The 26,014-nt window shown below is 35.3% G+C and overlaps 1 protein-coding gene and 1 long non-coding RNA gene across 6 annotated transcripts in view; one reads left to right on the forward strand and one right to left on the reverse strand.

The window, feature by feature from the left end:
* COL11A1 (collagen type XI alpha 1 chain) overlaps window positions 1–1,989 on the forward strand; it is a 133,259-nt gene extending 131,270 nt beyond the window's left edge. For all 3 annotated transcript variants that reach the window (XM_031614702.2, XM_031614703.2, XM_090146228.1), the window contains one exon: window positions 155–1,989. In XM_031614702.2, coding sequence (XP_031470562.1) covers window positions 155–301 — 147 coding nt within the window. In that variant the 3' untranslated portion in view covers window positions 302–1,989. The remainder of the gene's footprint in view (window positions 1–154) is intronic.
* LOC149916829 (uncharacterized) overlaps window positions 1–26,014 on the reverse strand; it is a 52,089-nt gene that overhangs the window by 6,766 nt on the left and 19,309 nt on the right. For 2 of the 3 annotated variants that reach the window (XR_016469187.1, XR_016469185.1), the window contains exons 6-8: window positions 11,036–11,170; window positions 6,075–6,766; window positions 5,023–5,276 (exon numbers count right to left, since the gene is read on the reverse strand). This is a non-coding gene — a long non-coding RNA (uncharacterized LOC149916829). The remainder of the gene's footprint in view (window positions 1–5,022; window positions 5,277–6,074; window positions 6,767–11,035; window positions 11,171–26,014) is intronic. The other variant, XR_016469186.1, reaches the window with a different exon arrangement.

A 26,014-nucleotide genomic window follows, 5' to 3' on the forward strand; every position in this document is an offset into this window, starting at 1 on the left:
CCATATCACATTTTAAAAATAAATTTAGAATTTGTAATATCGGATGCATGAAAGGCAAACATTTATAAATTGCAAACTTCAGAGGTAGCCTATGAAGATCTACAGTGCATACTTACGCTTTGATATGTATGTTTTTGCTTCTTTTTTTTAACAGTCAAGAAAGGGCTACGCAAAGACAGTGATTGAAATCAACACACCCAAAATAGACCAAGTGCCTATAGTTGATGTGATGATCAATGACTTTGGCGATCAGAACCAAAAGTTTGGATTTGAGGTTGGTCCTGTCTGCTTCCTTGGCTAAATTTAAGAAAAAGATCAGATCAACAAAAACGTGGCACTTTGGTGCCACCAGCCCACTTCATGCCACATGCAAGTTTTGAATAAGAATGGCATAGAAAATATGTCTTGCTGTGTACCTATGTCTCATCTAGAAAGTAACTGTTGCCCTTGTAGGGCCAGAATCACATGACTTAAACTAATTTTGCAAGGATGCTGTGGCACAGACAGACAACATAGGGCTCACTTTGTCAACGCCCCACCCTACCCTTGGATACCTTTGGTGCTGTTTAAAAAAAGAGAAAAAAAGAACAAATGACATGGTGCTCTTTTAATTACAAAGAGGTGTTACGAAAGTGTTTAATAAATTGTAATTATTCTATGTACAGTACTATACTGTTATTTCTCTGTCCATTTGCAAAACTTGCATGTGCCTCTAAATTGCATCTGGCTCTTATTTTATAATTACAAAACTACATTGTCAATACTGTTTATGTATTCTGAAAAAATAAAGCTGTAATTGCCAGTGAAGCCATTTCAATTTCTGATTAATAATAAAATCCCTTTGTATATATTGTTGTTGAAGAGCTTTGTTATTTGAAGTCGCCAAAAAACCTTAAGGTGGCAAAACTGGAAGATCTTAAGCAGCACACTCAAATACCCTTTTCTGCTGATATTATTATGTGATGATGAATTTCAATACTGAAAGCACCTTCAAAGGTGTTGTGTTCCATGGTGCTATACCTCAGACTTTTTATTTTCTTTTCTAATTTCAGAATTTCATATGAAATCTGTATATACCTAAAATAAATAAATTTATATTTTTGGGCAGGGAGAATATGTTAAAAAAACAAAAAACAAAAAACAAAAAAACAAAACAAAAAACCCAGCAAACTTCTGTTAAAATCTGTGTGAATCAAATCAATAAATCAGTCATATAGCTTTCCTTTTTTTATTTTTTTTATTTTTTCCCCAAATGTATCTCATGTGAATTTGTTTCTGTTGTGTCTACCTGGTATGCATAAATATTAAAACTGGATTACTGGATTCCGAACAGTTATTTATGGATTTTTGCAGTGTTTATTTAGAATTTTAGTAAGCAATAATGGATGTTTGCTTCCCGAAATGGATAGTAGAAGTTCCACAGAATGGTCCTATAAAATATTTGCCCATCCCATTAATATAAATTATTTTTCCTGTTATTTCAACTGAAGGCCAGGAATGCAATATGTCTAGGTCATGTGATTCTACATAGTTGCTAAGCAACATGAGGGGACTGCTTTCTACAGAGCTGTCTTTTACCCAAATTGTTAAAATTTGCTATTCAAATCTCACCAAAAAAGTTGGTTTGGCCTTCCCTTTGAACACTTCATTCAGGTAGTTGTAAGTAGAAATTGCATTTTAATTTTGCAGCAGAAATCCTTTTGTAATTATTTTTCATAATATATGTAAGACTTGAAAATAAATGTTTGTTTCTGTTTCTTATAAGTTGTTAAATTAAATAGTACTAGCTTCTGCTGGCTCATTTCCAACTGGTACTTTCTCATGCACGTTTATACATGTAAAGATAAGATTTCAAAAGTCAATTTCTTGCTGTTCGTATTTTCTTCTATTTTTGAACCAAAGTTTGTAATTGTCACCTCAAAGAGGAAAATACAAATTTTATTAATAAAATCAAGTCTTGTCTACCTGGATTGGTCATTTTGTTTTTTAATGTCCAGAATTCACCTACAGTCATTACGATAACTTCACTCTGCTCCAGACCATCCAGTCTCCAAATAATAATAATAATAACAACAACAATAATAATAATAAATTTTACCACATGAACTGGAAGGCACTGAGCAATACTGCTGGAACAAGGAGTGTTAATAGAGGTGCTGATACTGCTACTGGCAGCATGCAGCAAATGCTATTTATCTAACTTTGCATTTACTTTGCATGAATTTGTAGTCACAACAATCCACATAATACTGAACTTCTTTACTCATCCAGTGTTTTATATGCTACGGTGTCTGAGTACTTCCCATGGAGAAGGCTCCCGTAATAAAAGCAGGCAAATGATCCTACTAATAGATGGAAAACAGAAGACAAAACCTAGACCAGGACCTAGAAACTACTGGAACATAGAATTTCCTGTACTTTGTTTTAGATATTTGAAGTATAACTGATGAAGAGTTTAAGCTAGAAATATGATGTATGTCACCTGGGACTATGCAAGCTAAATTCCTTACTAAAACAAGGCTATAAGAGAACAAAAAGCAGTATTTTTCACATCTCAAGCAAAATACCTGTTTAAATACAAAAACATTGGACAGCTGGACTTTGCCTCTAAAAGCTGACAAAACAGAACTAGGACATCATGGAATCTTGAAGTTTCACATTATCTAGATCTAGCTTGTTTTTCTTTAAAGTTTGCTTCAATCCTCCCTCTAAATAGAGAAAAGCCATAGTGGAGATGTTAGACATTTTCCTCACTGCAAATAAATATGTTGTTGTAACATGAAAATGTAGCAAAGTAGCAGGACAGCAATCTCAAGCCAATGAAAATATTACACATTGCAGCAACACGCTGTCCAGGATAACATGGACATGGGATGGAGATCTAAAAGACAAGCTACAACTGTAGGAGTCCTGTGTATATGTGTAGAGCTTCTACTTCTTCTCTCTCCTTTCCTCTTTCTATCTCAGGACAAGAATGTATCAACTCTTCATGATCAGCACATCTCTTGGAAAACTTCTAAAATGTATTGAAGATATCCTTTCTATCTTAGTGGGCAATCATTATTGCTGACACCAGTTATCACCTTGTGAAATAAAAAGTTATAAGCTGCTTTTAAAAAAGTGAGCACATTTATATTGTTCCTCCTTTGGCTCAGCTTTGTTAATTACAAAATAGGGCTTCATGTGCTGATGACTAGTAGGAGATGCTGTCATAGCCATCAATTGATTTTCTATTACATGCAGATTCATTTTTCAGTGAATGAACATCCTCTATTGTACGTGAGATAGCAAAAATAACCTGACAGTGACAAAGACAAGATATTCAATGCCACATCTATTATATTTACCTGGAACATAGTCTTGTGTCCCTTTTCTAGGCGTACAAATTATCAAAAAGGCTCATTGCTGATTTAGTAAAAAGCAACACCAAGATTACTGTAAGGGAGTAGACTGTTCTAAAGTTATATATTCTTTTCTTTCCTTTTCAGTAAGGACATCAAAGATTATTACAGTGAAAGAGGCTATGAGCATCCAGACAAGTAGATGTACTGCTTTAGCCAAAATTGGGCTTTTTTTTTTTTTTTCCGCTCAGCTGTATGAATGAAGGCTCTATTCTAATGAGAGAGGATGGAGCCAAAGCCCACAATACTACCTTGGACATGTTTTGCCTAGGTTCTCTCAAGACCTTTGCCAGACCTTGACTTTGTTTCCAGTTTCTCAAGGGTGGAGTTATGACTGCCATCAAAACACAGCTAACTTCAGTAAGACAGACAGGAGTTCTTAAGAATTCAGCTGCAGGACTGGGACCTAACTGTCTTCATTGCTACTTGGTATGGTCTAATATTTATTTATTTACTTACTTACATAGAAGTGAAATTGTAGCTAAATCTTGATGAAGCATAACAAAACCTAGCCAGCAGTGATTAAATGCAGATGAAAATTAAAATTCAGTTCATCCAATTTGCTGCCATTATATTATGCATTACTAAAACATTATATAAGGAGCAGATGACCAAGAAAACAACCGCCAATGAATAGGATATGATAAAATCTACAAATAAGCAGTCAATGCTTATGTCAGTGCTGACCATGCATGACCATGCTTTGCCTTTCCATGTCTTACATGCACTGAGATACTACAATCTAGTAGTAGTAGTTTTCAATTTTCTGATTATTGGCCACTGCACACCCAAGTGACTAATGCTATTACTTTTTCTCATGCTCAGCCTTTATGTTCAAAGCAACATAAGACTCACCAAGGATAGTCACTCAACCTTCTTTGTGATCCTAGTACAAAGAACATCTGCAATAAACAGCACCAATAAGCCCTGAACAGATAACAAGAAAAATTAATCATTCTTTGGATGGTACGGTAAACAGAAGAGTTTATGGAATATTTATCATTTCTCCTGTACACATCAAAGAAAACTGAATGTAAGTATTGGAACTATTTAATAGCTTCCAAAGTCATCTTCTCTCTTTTCATTATATGCCTCGAACAGTGGCCAGTAAAATTCTTTGTAAGAAGAACTTTGTTTTTCTCCAGCCCTAGTTCTCTAAGCTGGATCTTATGTTGTTTTCACTGTAGCAAGGAAGTAATGGGTAAAAAAAAGAATTTTCTTAAGTCCACAGGGCTGCAACAACAGAGCTGTCCAGAGTCCCAGGACCATCCAAATGATCAGGTAGGAATACAGAAGCCTCCTGTTCTGTTCTCGTGTCACCCTGAAATACTTTGTACACAGAAATACTGAAAACAGCTATGGCCGTGCAGCAACAGCACTAGCCCATGATGTTGTGCCTGGAAGGCCAGCCTCCAAACTCTGTAGTTCCCTGGCATAAGAGCAAAGTAAGCATAGCTAGAGTAGAAAACCTGAGTTTTGAAATGGAAGAGCACATGACAGCTAGAAACGATGATGAGAGGCTTAACTTTTAAGGCCAGGTACACGAAAGAGAGGACTATGGGGGAGGATGAAGATGCTGGGGAATATATACAGAGCCATACTAACATGCTGTCAGACTCACCGAATGTAAAGCCTATTTAGATGATCCACACATCCACATTAGGCATAGAAATGAAGCAGTCTCTGACATTGCTTGTGTCTTGTACCTAACACAGAGAAACAGATGAGTTGGGCAGTGATACAGTCTGCCTGAAAAACCTCAAAATTGGTCCATTTAATCTTATGAACTCATCAACCTCAAAACTAGCCACAGTATCTTGAGGATATCACCATATTTGATCTTGATTGATGATGTGTCTTTCCAGGAACATTTCCCTGGAGAAAGCAATAAATAATAATAATGGTAAGAATAGTACACATTAATTGATAGCTGAAAAATGTTCCAGCTAAACGATTCTTGACTATTCCAAGGCATTATGAGTTCTGCATGCATGCATTTTTTTCTCACGTTTTGCATAATTTCTGATTACCGTATGCACAAGTGTGCAATGCAGAAACAGCAGCTAGCTAGCATGATTGCTCACTGAATTTAATAAGTAGGTTAGAATCACCTACTATAAAGGTAAAATACAAGCAAAATTAGAATTTTGGAAGCCAAGCTAAGGGTTGAAACATATGTATGCACAGTTAGTTAACACCTTTTAATATACACAACAATATATCCTTTACACAGATATACAGCAAATTTAGACGCATATTACCTGAGTGGAACTCAACTGTGGCAATGTCTGAAATGATATCTTTAGCTGTAATGAGACGTAACTCAGAGGAAGCAAACCCACCAAAGTAGTTTAGGGCTCTCCTGCCCTAGTAACACTGCAATATTTACATTATGCATGGAGTGGTAGGAAAGGGCTGCATGCTCTCTAGCTATTTTAGCGCAGAGAAGGAATGCTGCACTTGATGCATATTTTCAAACCTCTGTGCACAGACGTGAGCTGACTCCCACCCCCAAGAACAGTACTGTGACAAGGAAAAAGGCACAGAAGGATAAATCTCGGGATCTGCATGCAACGAGAGGATTAAAAAGCTTTGCAGCTCCTGAGGTAACTGCTGGCTCTGTGTGAAAGCGATGTACCCCGCTTCTCCTGCCTACCGACGGCTAGCGCGTACCTGTGAGCTGATCTCCAAAGAGCTGTGGGTCTGAGGCTGAGAAACCTTATTGAGAAGAGGGAAAATTGTTGTCTTCGCCTAGGTTCTTTGGTAGAAAAGGTTGCACGGTTCTGCATAGCTGTTGAACTTCTGACAGCAGGTATGCAAATAATAATATTTAAACTTGCTACTTGTTTTGAAGCAGAATAAAGGCTTTAACACTGACAAGCGTTCCCTTGAGACAGGAGTCAGATGAAGCAGCACTTGGTGGATGTGGCAGTGCTTCTTTCACATAATCTCTTCCTCTGAAAGCTTTGATTGAAAACTAAGCCTCGCTCAGGGTCCTGGAGCACAGCCTGGAAGCTTCTTTCAGTTAATTAATTCTCAAATTAACTGCGGCTGGATCTCATAACCTCCAACAATGCTTCCAGAATCCTTCTCCTATTATCTTGATTTATCAGGTTAAATTCACCTTTTTGACGTGACACCCATTAAACAGTGTAAAAGGGAAGCAGAAGATTTATTACCCAGAAGTGAAAAAAAAAGCAAACCATCCAGGTACTGTTTGCAGGTCTGCTGTTGCACTTGCTGAATTCAAACGATGTTTTGCTGCAGCTTTTAAGAGTCTTGTTAAAGAATCCTCTCTCCGCTGTCCATTTCCTTTAAGGATTGTGGCAACAATTCTTCTCAATTCACCACACTTTTGGGCATTTCTGTGTAACACATGGAAAAACGTATGAGACCTATACAAGTTCTACCTCCAAACAAGCAACACATTGATGACCGTAGCCTGGCTTTGACTCCTTTCCCTTATTTCCCCTAGCTATGCATTGTCTTGGGTTCAAGCACGGGTGTCCAGCCTTTTGACTTGCCTGAGCTGGATTGAATGAATAGGAGTTGTCTTAGGCCACATATGCAGAGGTTGCACCAGAAGTAACATCTCCTATTTATTTCTGTGGAAACTACAACCAATAAAAAGAGCACAATAACACTGTTTGACAGAGCAAATTCTCAGCTACAAAACACTATTTTTCACCATACTCACTACCACTGGCTATGCGATTGTACCAGCAATGAACAAGAGCCTGCATGCCATGCTCATAACAGTCTGCACCAGTAGAGGTGACCCACTGTCACTGCCACCACTCCAAAAACACCCCACCCATCACCTCATGTGCTCACATCCACTGTATAGTCTCTATGAACATTCAGCTAGTGTCAGTGAATGTCAGGGGGTGCCATTTTTTCCACGTAGAGGAATTCAGTGACGCACCTCTGCTTCATATGCACTTCCATGGCAGATGCCATTTTGTCAGACTGCCCCTCTGCTGCCACCTGTCACATGGCAACAAAACGGAATGGAAGCAGGAGGATTCAACCACTACTGCCATACCACCAACATCTGCCTCTGATGTTGTGGGCAAAATAATAAAATAGCAGGCATTACTTTTGAAGCAGTCCTTGTACAAAGCTTGATGTATCTTATAGGCATTCTCAAGATTTCAAGAAAATGCAAAGAAACTATTTCAGCAAGCTTAGGTTTCCTTCAAGATGATGTAATAAATTTTCTTCTTTTTTTTTCAGCTTATTAAAAGCTTTTATTTGATTTGATTTTGCTGCTTTTATTTAATATTTGGAAAACTTACCTTTCTGTTAATAAGTCATCATAAAATATACCGGTATAAAAGATACTTTTATAGAAAGAGTTAACAATATGAATACATATTAGGATAAACATACATTCACTCTTCAATGTGCTGATATTATTTATTTATAAATAAATTTGGTCTAAATTCACATCATTTCTATATTTTGTGATGATTTTAAGCCAAAATTGCAGAGAGCTGCTGAATGTGGATGGCAATAGGGAATCAGAAGTATTCTGCTTATTACGACTGCCATTACAATAATGCACTGTTGCTTTTTACGTTGACAAATGCTAAGAAGCATCATTTTGCTGCTTAACTTTTCTTCAAACCTAAGGCTGTAGGCAATCAAAGAAAATAGGAACATCTGGTTGGGCTTTTGATTGCCATGCTTACTCATAGAGTGCACCTAAATAAGCAGCAATTAGTCAGTACAGGTAGTGTCAAAAGACCCATCAAGTTAGTTCAAATTGTGTCAGGTTAAATTGAATTTAATTGGCATTCATATGTATTTGTAAGCACAGTTTAAATAAACTTCTACTGTGCTATATTATACTTTATTTACAAGCCAAACATAGAGTTTCGTAGTTTAGTTAAAACTTTTCAAAAACTTTTTTACTTATTAAAAACAAACTTCTGGGAAAACGTTGATGTTTCACTTCTGGCCTCATAATGATAAAACTTTGTTGGGTTTTTCAAGTTCATATTTTTCACTTCCCAGTAAACTTCGCAAGTTTGCAGAGGTTATTCATGGGCACGTGTTGTGGTTTCATTGTTTTTCATTGCTATTCCAAGCACTTTATCAGTAACAATTACACCTGACTAGGATTTGGGGTAAAATTAATAGCTTAGTAGGTGTTTAAGGTAACTACCAGACTGTAGTAGGAAAAGAAAGTTCTAAATTTAAAACTGATTTTCTCATGTTTTCACTTAATTAAATCTGCTTAATCTACTTAAAACATCCCTATATTTGTCTGCAATCACATTCAGATGTGTTCAGTAAAAGCAAAACTTTCTCCCACTACATGACAGAAAAAGGCCAGATGCACAACCCCAGCTACAGCAATGCATACAAGGTGGGGAACTCCCCCTGTCTGTGGCAACACGTCTTCAGTCTCATCAGAGAAAGGGAGTTTCAGAGCTGTGCTAGGAATGTGTCAAATGCAGGTGCAAGGGAGGAAGGACATGTCAGAGTAGAGTGAGTGCATCAGGCTGTGACTATCAGCTTTACATGCTACATCAGGAACAATGAGTATGGTTAAGAACCTGCTAATTTTTATTTATTTATTTATTTATTTATTTTTACTGGGGTTCTACTTTGTTTTAGGGACAAGAAATACGTTTTTGCTAGTCATTGACTCCTATGTTTACTAGGAATCTAGCACCCTTACGTACAATTACATCAATTAAATGGAATTTTTTTACTTTGCTGCCTTCATAAATCAAGGGATTAGCTTGTGATCCAGAGCTTCAAACAACCTTTTAGCAGCTGTTTCCATTAAAATACTAACCCTTCACATATACATCTTCTGATTCAGAGGTTAAGAGTCCTCTGATTAACACTACCTTTAGAAATATATATGACGAAAAGCACTGTAGATAGCCTAATGATATGGTTCAGTTGCTGACAGATTCATGGGCCCTTTGCAAATTCTACTGAAAAATCAATAGTAATCCCTTAGTGCTTTCAAAGGATGTGGGATCACAGCCATAACAACAGTGATTGTCTCCAGCAAATTACTGTTCTGCAGTGGCCTGAAAGTCCAAATTCTTCTTAATAACAAGAAAATCGACGCTGACAAATGTGAAATTATCTCTAGTAAAAAAAAAACCAAAAAACAAAAACAAAACAGCTGCACTTACTGGCTAGTCAAGTACCTACTTAATTAGTCCACCTTTTGGAGAAGAAAATCTACTGAAAAGGTACATTCCCAAGTAGCACTTCAGCATTTAGGTGTTTTCAGCACACAAAGGAATCTGATGCACTGCGGGAGAATCTGCTGGCAGCTCCCTACCTCACCTATTTTGTTCAGAGATTTGAATGTAAACCAAGGAGAATAAATTTTAAAGCCTGTCCCAAGGGAAAAAAATCATTCCCATTCATAAACAGCAGAACAGCATTGGGTAGTTATGGTCCCTGGTATTTATTCTCTTGGTAAAGCAGTCTGCATGCTTGGAATTGTTATCAGAAGCAGGGAAATGTTTAGCAAAGTTTGAAATAGTGGCAGAAACTTCATGAATAAGATTCTGAATGTAATACATTATAAGGGCAGTTTTAAAAATCTATTCGTAGGAGCATCTGATGCTACACAATAAAAACATCCACATATTTGAAATTTCGTGTTTTAAAAGCTCACCCTCATTTTTACTGTGACACTGAGAGAAGCAGTCTGACTGTAACTGACAGCCTTCCATTTATTAAGACATTTGTGCACAGTATTCATTAAATTATACTTCATATCTTGCTAGTGATTTTTACCATCAATTTTTCAAGGAGTTGCACTATAGAAGGTATTAGCCACGAACTGAAATATAACCTTTATTACTTCTGATTAAAAACAACAAGCATTTCATATGAAAATTACCTCATTAGTGGTTGACACTTTTCTACTAGATTTATGTAAATAAGGGTCAGCAAAAATTAAAACACAACTCTATAGAAATGCTGAATATATTCATACAAAAATATTCCTACAATTGTATAAATTATCATCTGCCAGAGAATCAAACATAAAGGTTTCCAGAGCTTCTGAGTTTAAGATTAACAATATGATTAATTATTACAGTTAAAAAAAGAAAACAAAACAGTTTTTTTGTAGTATTTTAAGGAAATTTCCTCTATACAAGCTTACACTTCTCATTTTTATGGAGAGCTTGGAAAGGAGAGTAGATGATATTTCCAAATCTGTGAGGAGAAAAAAAGTCTCACAGAATTGACAGCAGAGAGAATCAGAAATAAAGATGGTGGTGGGAACTCAGCTTTGGGACACAGCAATGTTGTTTTATAGAGACTTCCTGCTCTCTTAGATGACCCTTCTCCTTTTCTCTTTTTCCCCACATTTAGTCTTTCCTGCCTGATAGTGGAGGGGATGCATGGGGATCTGAGCAAAGAATGTTAATGGAGGGAGATTTGAGAGGGAAGGCAGAGGTTCCCTACATAACAGAACTAGACAGCTAAGATTTCACCTGTAATAGCAGAGAAGAATAATTACATCCTAGGGTTTTGTATGTGACTATTTCTTGCAGCAGCCTCCCGTGGCAACAGCATATTCTGTTTGTGACTCATTACATCAAGTGCTCATCTTTTTCTGCCTCACCAGTGTATCATGAGAGTACCTGTATTGCACAGTTAATGTTTTCTTCCAAAAGCAGGACTTCTGAACTTATTGGTGTGTTCAGTTTCACAGACTTCAGAATACATCCACTCCATTGTATAGATACGTATCAGAACACTTGTAGTTTGCTTTTCTCCTGTTAAATAAAATGAATAATTGATCTTGCATAATTCACCTCAAGGAAGAATGACATCAAAACTCATTGATATATGAGTCTACCCATTGTCTGCTACTCCTCCTATTCATTGCTCAGTACCATATTAAGAAAATGTTATTTTCCTTAATTAAGTGCAGCTAAGATAGTGACTTCATACTTACTGGATTTGTTGTGCAAGTCTGTGCCCATTCCTCTCTGCTGATTCTCAATATTTCTACTTTTTATACAATGCCTTTATTTCCTCAAGTTACACATAGGAAAGATTTTTGGTATATTTCACGTTTGTCAAAAGAACTGTCTTTTTGAGAAGTTTGCTCCTTGAATGAATCATTCCTTGGCCAATGCATAAACGTCACTGTCAGAAATGTAAGCAACAACAATGATGTCCTGTTTTGCCATGGAATTCTTAGAAAATGTGCGTCCCAACTTAAATAAGGAAGAATGTCCTTGGGGCACAAAATGCAACCCCTCCCTATATTAATGTTTTATCAAAACTTCTGAGTGAAATATTTGAAAAAAACTGTCCATATGTATACATACATCCAATCATAATGATGTCACTTGCAAGGAGAAACAACAAAGTAATCATATAGCAAGAAAAATATCTTAGGAAATGCGACGTTGGTGATGCTTTTGTATTTTAGCAGTGAAAGTCCTAAAGAAATTTTGAGATCTCCCAACTTTTTTTTTTCATGCTTCCTTGAAATATTTTCTTCCAACCTCTCAAGTATTAAAGTTTATTTGCTACTATTATTCCTTCCAAATTAGCTGACTTAGAAAGTTTAAAAAACAAAACAGAAAAAAAAGTGAAGAAATGTTGAACCACCGTAATGAAATCTACTACTCCATTAAACATTAAAAAAAATCATGATTTTTTTTTTCTTTGTGCATAATATAGTGTTTGTTTAAATATTTGTTGCAACTGGAAAGTACATTGCACTATCTAGTAGCTAACCTTTTAAGTTATGCAATGTATAAAGATTAGAGAAAATCTTACTGTGATTTCACAGCCAGTTTCACTGAAAACAATTCTTTGAACTGTCTACTCTCTGTGACATCTGTTCTCATAGAACATTTTGTTAGCTTTGTTTTTTTTTTTTTATATCAAAGAACTTACAGAACAAATGCATCCAAATATGTTCCCTGCAATAAACATGAGCTATTGAAATATATTAGACCAAGTACCTACCCAGAAGTAAAATCTGGTTTTACAGGCATGAGTTACTTAACTCTGGGAACTGTGTAGCATGCAGTTCTTAGTGATATGGTACTAACATGCTATCACAGCAAGCTATTGGCTGAAGCAGTCTAGAAAATCTCAACTAGTGAAAATCATTAGTGAAATCACTTTATCCTCACAAATTGATTTCAGGTCTTTAAGACAGACATTTTGCTTTGCAGTATGGATATTCATTGTGTCTTCTCTCGTCATTTGTCTCCAAAGCAGCACTCAACCACTTCTGGTGCTTATTATTGCTGAAATGAACCACCCACTGCCTCACTGCTCAACTTCTATTGCCGTAGCACCAACATCCACCTCTGATGGCATGGACCAACATAATACATTGGAAGCATTATTTTCAGAGCAGCCCTTGTAAATAAGAACTCTCAGATAACAACAGAAAATAACATACATACATCTAGCTTCCAATGTACCTGTTCTCAAAATTGTCCTTTTTTTTTTTTTTTTTTTTTTAAGAACTAAAGGTTTAAAAGCTCTTTACATGAGTAATAGCTTCATTTCACAAAGGCAGACCAGAGTATTCATGATAAAGTGACACTTGCTATTGGATGGGGAGTGGATTTGTTTTAGTATCTGTCATTCAATCATGTAAATAGTTATTTAGATTTTACAACCTTTGTATGTAGAAATGAACTGCTTACAATGTTTTCTGGAGGACACAAAGCTGACAATAGTTACAGATTGACCAATATGTTCTCTGTGTGGGAAGACTGTAGATCTCAGACCACAGGGTGCCTCAGCTACAACAAAATTAGACGAAGTTCTGGACAGAGACTCTGTAACAGCTGCAAAACAAGCACCTGAGAAGTTTAACATTGCTTGGTGATGCCCTTTTCCTTAATTTGTCATTATGGATATAAATTAAGAAATTGTAAAACAATATTTTTTTAAACTAACGTTCAGGTGGTTGGGAGTTCTAACAAATGAATTAAAACCCAGAGAATCTCAAAACCATAAATATCATTAAGATTAGATTGTTATGATTACAGGTAAGGAAAGGATTTCTGAAGGATTTCAGATGCCTTAATAAACCTGCATGCACTGGCATGAATTAATCCAGCCAGCTATACTCCTCTTTTCTGGGGACTGATCATGTACTATCTTGTAGCTGGCCCAGTTACTTACATGCCTTATAAGCAGTGATAAAATACCACCACCTCAGAATACTCTCATCAATGTAAAAATTTTATCCAGATCTACTTAAGGTGTTTAGTCTTAAATGTATTTACTCTGTAGTGGATCATAATTTCAGAAGCTAAGATAAAACTCAATGCTTAGTCTAGCATTGTCATTCTAACCTTTCCATTCTGATCCAGAAGTTTCTATCTTGTCTGAAAATTTCTCTTATATTCTCTCTCTCTATGTATATACCAAAGTAGGGATTTGTGAGATAGGAACACCATGAGATGCATTTTTTTGGGGGGCCTTCAAAGAGAGGGAAAGGTACATTTCTACATTCTATTTCAATACCAGACTCCTTCTTTCAGATACACTAAGAGAAGAATGCACAGAATTGATGTTTTCTAAGAAAAAAATTTAAGGATGATAATAAACTTAGAGGATTTTAGTGCTGAAGTCTGAGCCTCTAGTGATCATCTCACAGCTGTTTAACGACACTATTTTTTGTATTAATGTATAAAGTGCTTCATGTACCTGAGCTAAGAAACAGTACAGAACTGCTTGTGTGAGCATTTCTAATTGGTATTCCATCAGCAGCTTAGGAATTCTTGCAGATAGGTTCATCATAATACTTTGCTGTTCTGTTTTGTTTCTTTTTATAACAATTGCCTCTCAAGTTAAGCAAACTCTAGAGAAAAATAAAGCTGTGGTGAATATAGATGCAATGCTAATTAGCATACAGTGTGAAAGTTTTAGTAATTTTTTTTTTTTTTTTTTTTTTATGTATTGACATATCAAGTATCCAGGCCGTATTTTGAAAATCAAGTTTTATTTCCCTGAAAATTCAACTCTGCATTAGAATATATTAAGTGGAAATGCTGGGCAGTAAGTTAAAGTGAGGGATTTATGTGTGTGTGCCTATGAATTATTGAACGATGATGACTGTGTTTTCCCCAGCTGCCCTTCAGGGAATTTGGACATATTTATAATCTTACTGGTGATTCTAGTCTCTTAAGATACTATAATACAAAGTATTAGTAGCAGTCTTGCGGGAGATTTTTCCTAATTAGACAACCAAGTTAATTATTAAAGATGTGCTAGCTTTCCTGCTGCTGTCTCATGGCTGCAAGGAAACAAAACAAAACAAACCCATCAGCAATAGATAATGCTTTGTTATGTTTTACTCCTTCAAAGAATTCTAAACAATCTGTACATAAGAACTGATTAGAGAAACTTAAGTGAGCTCCTCTGTGGGGAAAAGAATAAAATCATAGTGTCATAAAATCATAATAAAATCATTATTTTATCATGATTTCAGAAGATAAAAATAACAAGTTCCACTACTATATTTTGCTCTGGAGACATCTAAGATTGTTGTCCTGTATTAGCAATGAGAAGCTGTTAAGTTTAAAATAATCCAGTGTTAGAGGTGAGTTCTGGAGGTAGATACAGAGATTTTATTAATCCTCCCTAGAATTGATTTTACTATGCTCATATGTATTCTTTTTTTTTTTTTTTTTTTTCTCCATATTGTGCTGCCTCTACCTAAGATAGAAGCAACAATAAAGATTATAAGTTTGGTTCATCATCATGTAGTTACCTTTTCAGCCTGCACCGTTTCCCTATTCCTCTTATAAATTCCTGGACCAAGAAATAAATTGTTATTTCTAAAGGAAAAGAGAAGGTGGGGATGGCAAGAGAAATGGAGAAGAGAATCTTCATCTGTCTGCTTTTCTGTGTTTCTATGTAACTCCTGCTTTGCTTTGGAACTGTTTCAGTGCTAAAAACATCCCTAGTGATAGACAATACCAACCTTCTCACTCTGTATAGCACTTGGTCCCAAGGAAAAGCAAAAGATCATGAAAAGCCATAATAAGATTAAATTGATTATCAAAGTCTGGGGAGCATTTCACCAAAGCAATTAATTTTACTGCACTGCTGCAGTCACCTCTCTTTGGAAGCAGTTCAACTGTGCCCTCATAAGCAAAATAACACATTATCTTAAGAATTCCCAGGGAATAAGTTTTCTAGGACAGGTAAAAACTACCTTTTTCTTTTCTGTAACTTAGTTCATATGATCTCCTGTATGCCAACAATAAATGTACTATAAAAAGAAGAGAATCAGGCTTAAGATTTCACAGATCAACTATAATTTAAGGTAAGCTTAGATGGTGCTCTTTTGGATTAGTTAAGTCTTTCTGGTTTCTGAAGCTGCCTGCCAGAAGGGAGGCTGGGAGTGCAGAAGGAGCTCATGGGGGCTGCAGCCAGGACTTCTAACTCAAAAGGACCAAAGGAACACTGCATACCTTTATGGCATCACTCTCATAAACCTGGGAGGGTTGTCTGGGCATCTGCTCACAGACTGTCTGGACATAAGGCACTGGTGATGAGCAACTGCATTTATGTCAATTGTTTAGGGTTTTTGTTTTTTGTTTTATTCTTTGTGCTTTTTGTTGTTGTTGTCTTTTCTTATTAAACTGTCCTTATCTCAACCTATGAGTTTTCTAAGTTCTGGATATCTAAATCTCTTCCTTCTGTCCAGGTAGGGGCAAGGCAAGGTTGAACAAGAAGCTGAGTGGTGCTTGCCAGGATTAAACCACAACTGACTTAAAAAAAAAAAAAAAAAAAAAAAAAGGAACAAAAATTAGTTAATTTCCTATATCTGCTACACTTTTTTGTTTTGGTCTTTAACAAAGCTTTGGGGTTGCTTTTTTTTATTTTTTTTTGCTCTGTTTCTCTATGTACTGAACATGAAAGTAAATACTTTCCTTACTACCTCCTTTGTCTTGGGTTACACCCCCATCTTACTTTCATTGTGTATGTAGAGAGAGAGTGTGTCTGTTGTGTTGGTGCCCTTCAGGCTTTGTTCCCATACCAATAATAAGAAAATCATTTTAGCTTTTTCCAAAAGTGATGACAAATCTGGAATTGCAATTACCACTCAGCAAGCAACTCAATTTTTTTTCTTCTCACCGTGTCATTGGTTTGGGGAAGATACATAAAGACTGTACAGACGTGAAATAATTAACTTTTCCTTTAAACTACTCTATTCCTTCTTATGCTGATCATATGTCTTGTATTCCTGTAATCAAATGTTGAGACTTTGCTTTAAGACATCTTTTCTGAGAAACTGTAAGGTAATGCCAGGGTCTAGAATCTTTGTCATCACAGAGGGTTCTGGCCAGGAAATGCAGCAAGGTGAATTTATTCAAGCAAACGTACTATGCAAAGGAGCATAAAAATGTGAAAAATACCCAGCTGGACTATACTGGAGCCCCAGCTGCTGAGTAGCAGCTGCCATTATGATTGCAGTGCTCATTAAAAGCTGCTAACTTTCATGCAGTAAGCCAGAAATGGCTGGCTTTAGAAATGCAAAAGATCTGAAATTGCCAGATATTAAGTACACAAAGCCCAGACTGCCCCAGTCCCTAAAATTCCTATAATTCACTCTGCTCTGTTTTGATTTAAACATACTTACAATATAGTAACATACTTAAAGCTCTTGGGTCTTCCTGACTTCTTGCCGTGTCAGTGGAAGGAGCTCTAAATAGGTTTGAATCACAAATTTTCCTCTATTTGTAACCAATCAGTCAGAATGAAAAAATAAAAAAATAAAAAAAATATTTAAATAAATTTCCAGATCCCAAAGTCTCAGGACACACCTGTCTGTCTAGGAGCCTTATGTGACTGTACAGGGAACAGCACTTCTCTGAATAGGAATCAGCACTGGTATAGCCATCAATTACCTGCTAAAGTTTAACTTTTTTCCTCCTTCAAATCAAGACTCCTCTAAAAAGGAGTACAAATCATAATGTAATGTAAATAAATCTTTATCTAATATGTACAAACGTACAAAAACATGAAAATATCTTTCATAAGGAAAAGGTGACTGGTACAACTAATGCAATATAAGATAACATTTGAGAGTGGAAGCACATTCATGAAAGTCCACTTTTTTTTTCTTTTTTTTTCTTTTTTTTTCCGGTTACTGCAATGTGACTGATTTTCAATGGGCAATTTTTGAAGGACTTTTTTTCCTTTTCCAACCCTGGAAAAGAAAACCAGTATTAACCACTTCCAGAGGTGAAAAACCATTCCTACTCACTCTCACAAAATCAGAAAACAATACTGATATGTGGGCTAAATGAACAGTGTTTTCAAAAAGCAGATAAGCTTCGATGACATTTTTAAAAAATTTTTCTGATATACTGGTTGATTCCTTCTAGATATAGAACATACTCCAAAAATGAAAATAAAGTGGACATTTTAAGTAGAAATCTTATATTGTAAAAGCAAAAGAGAAACTAGTAACAGTCACTGAAAGCACTGATTACATCTCTGCAAAATCATTTCAGCTACCATCTTATTTCAGACTGTCACAAGAGTCCAGCTGACTTTGATCTAGGAAGTTGTCATGAAAGAGATCTGAAAGTGTGATGAAGTACGGAGAAATCAATCTTTGAAACCTGGCTGAAAATCAGCATGAATATTTGAGATACACAGCAGAATAATTTATTGGCATAAAAGCTAGAGCGAAGATAAATTATCATAATTCCTCTAGATATGATTGGATCTTTCTCATTATTTGTTTTGTTGCCCAGTTTGCAAACATGAATATTTCACTGATTATACTTTCATTTGGCTCATTCCAGTGAAAAGATAAAATGGGCTCAGCATCTCTACCTCTGGAATATCACTTTTCCTCCTCTGCAGATACTTTATTTACAAAATAATTGCTTCATTAAGATGCTGCACCATTCCATTATTTCTCATTTTATGCATTATTTTCCCAATGGAAGAATTTTTCTGGTGCCCTATACATATTTGAAATATAGATTATAAGGAAATATTAAAAAGCACTGTAGTATCCCTAGCCTAAGTTGTTTTCAAACAGAATGAGATCTTTCCAAGGAAAAAGGAGAAATTAAATGCCACCTTTCAAAAGAAAGTGTTACTAGTTTTACATTTTTCTGGCTTTAAACCTCTCTATCTTCCAATACCATTTATATTTAAATGTATTGAAGCTTATAACTTCTGCTGAAATACAACAAACACTTAAATAAAAAATTACCATGTTTCATGGAAATTATATCTGAAAATACAGTCCAAAATCACTTCTGCAACTGAGAAACATCATTGTTGTTTCATATTCTTTTCATGGCTGATGTTTAATTATTGTGGTGTTTTGATGCCAGTGTCTTTAAGTCGTTTACATGGGCTTGAAAATCTGAGATCTATTCATTGCTCAGCTCCAAAGAATTCTGTCTTCTTACGTAAAGTGTTTTTTACTCCATGATCTCCAATTCAGCTGGTACTGAAAAAGTTTACAAAACCTATAGTTGCTTTCAAAATAAAAGATTTCTCATTTTGCTTTAAGTTCTCTCAACAGTATTATAAAGGCTGTTCTTACGTATACCATTTTGCAATTTCTTAGGAACACTGGATTATAAAAGTTCCCAGATTTCAATTATCAGTAATAGCACTGCAGAACCTCCATAATCATCCCAGTGCTCACTGAGTGTCCACATTTTTTTTTTTTCTTTTTTAAAACTTCTGTTTTTTGGGTGGAAAAAAAAAAAGAAAAAAGTTTTTTTTAAAATCTATTTTGATATATTTATTATTTTGCTAGATTCTTTTTAGGAGAAAAACTTTTATGCCTAAACCTACTTATTGATGATAAAAAGTGTAGTACTTTTGATTGTATGCTATTAATTTTCTCTCTCTACATTTTTTTTTTACTATTCTCTGCTTACCTGCTATGTATTAGATACTTTGTGCTTTTTAGATGCCTCATTTTATCATTTTTAACTGATCTTATATTTCATTCTAGCCACATCTGATGTAATTTGCATCCTTTGTTATTGAAATAAGTATGATTTTTCCTCACTGTTTCATAATCATCTCTAACATTCCACAATAAACAGCAGGTGGTTATAATCAGTCTCCTTCCATTCATTCCCTCAAAGTTTGTCTTTTGAACATTCACTATTTTGGTGCTATATCTTTTACAATATCTTCATGTAATTTACATATCTTATGATATCATTATCACAAGATACCAGATGTTCAGTACTTCTCTCTCAATTACCATACTTACATCTTAGAACTAATTAAGGTAATCTTTTATTTGGGTATTTGCTTCCAGCACTGTGAGGAAAGAATGCTTTACTACCTCAACAGCAATTTGAGTGTCTGACCTCCAAAGAGTAGACAGTAGTAGCTGCTTTTCCCTCCCGAAGTCTGTAGGTTCTTAATTTTACATATTTCAGAACTCCATTTTTCAATTGGGAAAAGCATTTTTTTTTATCAGGTAGGAAAAATATACATACAGGAAAATATTCATCAATTCTGATTGATAAATTCTTTTAAATACCTTTAGACTAGATATCAAGAAGAACTGAGAGGCTGGTGAGACACTGGAACAGGTTGCCCAGTGAGGTTGTGAGTGCCTCCCAATTAGCTGGAACCAGATCATCTTAAAGGTACCTTCCAACCCAAACCACTTTACATTCCATGATACCAATTTTTCTCTCATAGCATCTCACTGAAGTTAGCAGAAATTACAGAATTTATAAAGTAAAATTCTAGTGATGGAAAAACTTGTCTGCTATTAAAAAAAAATAAAAATCTCAAAGTGGAGGGTAAATGAGAAAATGTAACCAACTCTGGATATCAGTAACCTTCACGTTCCTTTATAGCCTGTTTCACTACGTCCATGCTGGCCTTTCATGCTCCAGAATACCTTTTCAAAAGCTATTGATAATTGATAGTATCTATCTAGATATCCTGGAAAAGAGATGGTTAACAAGACCCCAACAGATTCCAAAGTTCACAGGCCGTTATACTGACCTACTGTAGGGTACCTGCTTTAGTGGGGGCGGGGGGAGTGACACAATGATCTCCTGAAAGGCCTTCCAACCCCTGCAATTCTGTATTTACTTAGCTTTCACAAATGACACTCAGTTCTAGGCTAGAGTGTAAATGAGCCTCAGCAGCAAGAAAAAAGATGAAGATGTCTCCTTTTCCTGACATATTTTACCAGCCTCTTTTCTATGTGTTTTAGCTTTTCATTTATTCTTCTTCCTAGGTTTTTTTTACTGTCTCATTTTTCTTTTTCTCTCTTCTTGTATACTGATTAAACAGTCACAGTTTGGTTTTCATACTGAAGATATTCTAGACACATTTTCCACCAGTCCATTGCCATTGGTTTAAGTAATGGCAATTTCTGTTACTAGAGCACGTTATCATTAAAATCAGAAAATATAAAATACAAAATAATGAACCCAAGGCAACAGACAAATTACCATTAGACTTGATTTCTGTATAAGACATTGTCTTCTAGTCCAGAATAATCCATTCACATTGTTGTTAAATGTTTAATGATTATTTTAGTTAACCTCCATGTAATTTTAAGAAATCAACCATCTATTTCTTATATCAACCAACGTTTGGAGGTATTACTAAGGTTTGGAGGTATTTGATACAAATGCAGAAGTCAAAAGAGAAAAGAAAACACTGAGACATTTTGGGCGACAGTTATCCAAATTCCATAATTTCTTCTTTATTTGGGTCCAGGTACTAAGATGTCCCTTAAGGGAAAAAGTATGAGCTACATCCTTGTCTAGCCTGAGCTGCTTTTAAATAACTGCCATCAAAATGAGAACTCTGTAAAGATACTCAGAGCACATTGCCATCTTTCCTAAATATCCACATTATGGTTGAAACATTAAAGAGTGAAAGTGAACATTTTTGCACAACTTCACCAACATTTTGCAGAAAATTTCTTTTCCTGTAGCTGACTCCAATTCCCTAAGTAAGTTTTATCTGAATCTACCAACCTCTCACTCCTGCACAGAAGCACAAAAACCCATACTTGCATTCCTAGTGCTAAGATGCATAAACAAGTTGTGCATCCAGGAAGACAGAAGCAAGACTTTGTGCAAAGAGATTTTTTGTACATTTTATCATTTCCTGTCAGCCATAGCTAACAAAAAATGAACAGTCTCTAATTTATCAAATTATTATTCAAAATGATTTATTTCCCCTCACAAATTTTCAAGTATCACAGGTCTTTGAAAAACAAAAGCCATACTCATCCTTTGTGTTCCAGTGTCCTCCACAGAAATTGAAAATTAGGCCTGAAACCCAGTGCCCAGTGCTTACTGTTCCAGGACTGTGGTTTGTGAAATGTATTATAAACCAGATTCAGTTTTACTCAGCATCTTTTCTCACTTTTTTTTTTTTTTTTTTTTTCCTCACCTTAGGCTTTCAGTCAGCATTTTTCCACTTTTTTTCTTTCACAGTTTGGGAAAGGGGATAAAATCAGTTGAGAAAATACTCAACCATCAGGATTAATTTTATAAAGGTTTATGTAGACAATTTGCAACTACTGCTACTATTATCAAATATTACTTCTATTTTCCCTCTTCACTATTCTAACTACTTCATTGTATGAGCCAGCTGTTAGTTAATAGACTGGATAAAGACTACAGTAACTATTACAAAATGAGTAATTTACAGATATGGTTTATACATTAGAAGTTACCTATCTGCTATGGTATTTCATTAGTTGTTCAGATTTGTGCTCCCAAGACCACAGTCTGATAAATCTCCCCTTTCCCCCTGAGAAATGAGTTTATGTTCCAATTAGTACATCTACTTCTTACCAGCACAGAAATCTTCACGACAGTAATAATAATAATTCATTGAAATAAACATTTCATAAGTACTGCAAAAGCCTATCTTTGCAAATTCCTAATAACAAAAAAGCAGATAAGTATGCAAAGTCTATTCAAACAACCATTTTCACAGAAAATTGGTTTTACTCCTTCTGTCTCTCCAGTTGCTGCACAACTGAAAATCTGAGGCAGGCCTAGAGCAAAACCATTCTGATTCTGTTTTAATACTCCTCAGAAAATTTTTATCAGGCAAAACCCTTTATTCAGTTTTACTCTGTCCTTGCAAATCAATAATAGAGTTGGCAATATTCAAAGTAGAGAAGGACTGGCAACTGGCTTGCTCAGCAAAAATATGCCTCTGAATCAGCCCTTAGCATGTTCCTTCAAGACCCCCTCTTTCACTGCAAGTGCTCTTCCTGCTCAATCCATCCCTTGCATATTCTTCCACATTCTTCTGTTTGTTCCTGTTATAAAGTGATTAATTTTCTTAGTAAATATGTAAACTACATGCTGAACCTAGTGATTTCCATGTCTTCATTTTCAAGAAAGAGCCTGATTCTCAGTTTCTGGACTGGACTGGCTGTGTAAATCTTACTGAATAAGCTACAAAATGGCAGGCTGTGCTAAACCTTTCACCTTTCACTCATCACTAGTTCAACTTAGCATGCCATTAGATAGCTGGATGAATTGTTTCTAAGTAACTACAATTGATAAACTTTAGACATAAATGAATCTTTGCATTTCTAATTTCTAATTAGAAACTAGAAATAGCATTCTTTATTCTTTCAGATTACAAAGACATTTGTTTTCAATTTTGCAATCTGTCATACTTAAGCATATATTTTCTTCCTTTAGGAACTATCCCTTATTGTTTCATTGATTTTAATTTACTAGTCCTTGTTTGGCTACAGCAAGCAAACGTTAAATTTGCTTTGCAAGCTAATCCTGAAAAAAATCTATTACTTCTTTTTGCTGTTTACTAAAACAGGTTAGTGAGACTTCAAAGATCTCATCTTTGAGAAAAAGGAATTTATATCCTTACTCCATTATCCATTTTTTGTTCTAGTCCAAACAAGTTAAAAAATAGGCCTGGAGAAAAAAAAAAAAAAAAAAAAAAAAAAAAAAAAAAGCACTGCAAACAAAAAATAGCACTTTCAGAATAAATAATACCTTAAAAGAAAAGTAAATGTATGAAGACTCAAAGAGAAAAAGCACATGAAATGACATGTCTGGGCCCACAAATAAGCCTGCTATATATTCTCCTAAGTTGTTAAGTTTGTATGAATTTTGTTGTCCTATTTATGGGGTGCAGCTGAATCTCAGTATGTCCTGTAGTATACCATCTGCAAGAAAAGATCCTAATCTACACAAGCAGGATTTCTTCACAAGACAAGAAAAAGCATCAGAACTCTCATTCCTTTGCCATGATATATATAAGCTGCTAGCAAAACAGAAGGATACTTAGAAGATAATAGTTTAAAATATAGAGATGAACCTAATCAAAGAGCAAGAATGAAACTACTTCTATCAACTAAAGACAACTGATACACCTGTAATCTGAAAAGCAAAATTATAATTAAAGCAGATGTACATTTTTGATTAAATTAACCTGCAACTTGGTCAAATTAAGGTCATAAGAATCTAACCCTTTTTCCAGGAAAAGCTAAATCACTTTTCTTACACTTCACAGGACACTCAAGTTCACAGGTCTAGGGATTTTATACACTGATCAAGAGACATTGCCCAACTTACAACCAGCCCAAACTTTCCAATTTTTTGAGCTGCATGTGCCAGCATGCGAAGAACTGAGCCACTTCCTTCCATCTCAGTCTCCCTACCCAGCCATAGGTTTCTCAGTGGTAGAGTAAATCTCTCTCATAATAAACATACAGATTTACATGTGTAATTACTCATTCTGAAATATCTTTAATTAGTGGATATTCATTCATGTACCATTGCTTAATATTATGTGCAGAATGTATACATCATTAACAAGATGGAAAAAACAATTGCATATCTGGAAACGCATTATCTGATTTCAAAACATTATCTTTTCCCACTCAACCTTGACAGAATTTAGAACTTCTCAGTTGTTATAGCAATAAAAGCATGCAACTAGTAGGAAAAGTAAATTATCAAATTCCAATAGAACTTACTGTTAGGATATGCTCGTAGGAAGATTTATATATCAGCAACAATTAATAGTATTTGTCTGGGGGCAGCTGAATGTTTCGAAAAAATCAGTCAGAATGGTAAATGTCAGTTTCTTATTATCCAATACTATTTCAGTTAGCTGAAATAGTTCTGTCCTGTTTGACAGAATACACCAGTGATTAAGTGCTGTTTTGTTTTTTTTTTTTTTAAGTTAGCCTGGTAAAGTAAATATGAAGGAAACTAAATATGTTAGCTGTTGGGCTTTTTTCCTTTGAAGGTATAGTAGGAAAATATAGCAATAGGAAAACAGTAATCTACGTTTAGTTTTTTACAGAAGGGTGTTTTGCATTACTTTGTATATAACAAAGAATAAACATGTTTTTAAAAGGGCATAAAATTGTTAATTCTGAAAGTCGTATAGACTTTTAATAAAGCCCAGTTTAAACTTTAAAAGTAGAGATGGCTTGCATCGCTACGTAACATTTGCCTTATTTTCAGTACATTTAATTTAAAAGAATTCAATTGAATTCTGCAATTCACTTGCAGCCATTTTCTGGCTTAGAACATATACAAGAAGTTTGATTGTAGAAATTTTATGTTACAGTTTTCATTCTCAATGATGTAAAGCAATTAAAATTTTCTCTCTTTTCATTGCACATCCACTGAGCAAAAAAATATAAATTTATCCAGGTTATGTGTTTATCCTACCCATCGGCTCACCTGGATAATTCCTTTGTTCTTTGCCTGCTGAAATGTGAAGGAAAGTACATGAAGCCTGTTTTAGCCACAGGGAGAGGGTCACGACAAAGGAGACTTCAGATAAGATGTTTCACATTGCAAGTGTGGCAGGTATAAGAACACATGGCTTTCATGAGGCAGCAGACAGGAAATACTTATGTTGGTCTCAATATAGCAGCTGTAAATTACATTTTTTAAACAAAACAACCTACAGCTTGTAATCTTTTCTCAAAGGCTTTGTTTTCTAATCTACTCTTCTTTACTTCCTTTCTCCAAACTGAAAAAATTTCCTTTTTGTATTGCAGACTGGTACCCACACCTGAAGATAATACTGAAACATCTGTCAAGCTTGTACTGAACAGGGTATTAATTATATACTGCTAGACTATAGGCATGCTTTTTTCTTTTCTTTTCTTTTCTTTTCTTTTTTTAATTTCTTTTTACAATAGAATGACAGATGCTTCAAAACTATTGCCAGTTCAGGCATACCCCATCTTCTACTTGTGCAGTCAACTATTCCTATCTTAAAAAACACTGTTTGCACTCGTCTTAATTGAATTGCCTACAGTATTTTCAAGGGGAAACGCTTTTAAACTGAGACAGGGGAGGTTTAGGTTAGATATTAGGAGGAAGTTTTTCACACAAAGGGTGGTGACACACTGGAACAGGTTGCTCAAGGAGGTTGTGGATGCCTCATCCCTGGAGGCATTCAAGGCCAGGCTGGATGTGGCTCTGGGCAGCCTGGGCTGGTGGTTGGCACCCTGCACATAGCAGGGGGATTGAAACTACATAATCTTAGAGGTCCTTTTCAACCCAAGTCATTCTATGATTTTTGATTTTGTTTCCCTGCTTGCCCAGATCATTATGAATTTCACTCTTGTCTTCCAATTT

Source organism: Phasianus colchicus, chromosome 9, assembly GCF_987193195.1.
Source record: "Phasianus colchicus chromosome 9, bPhaCol1.hap1.1, whole genome shotgun sequence".
In the NCBI taxonomy this organism is placed as follows: domain Eukaryota; kingdom Metazoa; phylum Chordata; class Aves; order Galliformes; family Phasianidae; genus Phasianus; species Phasianus colchicus.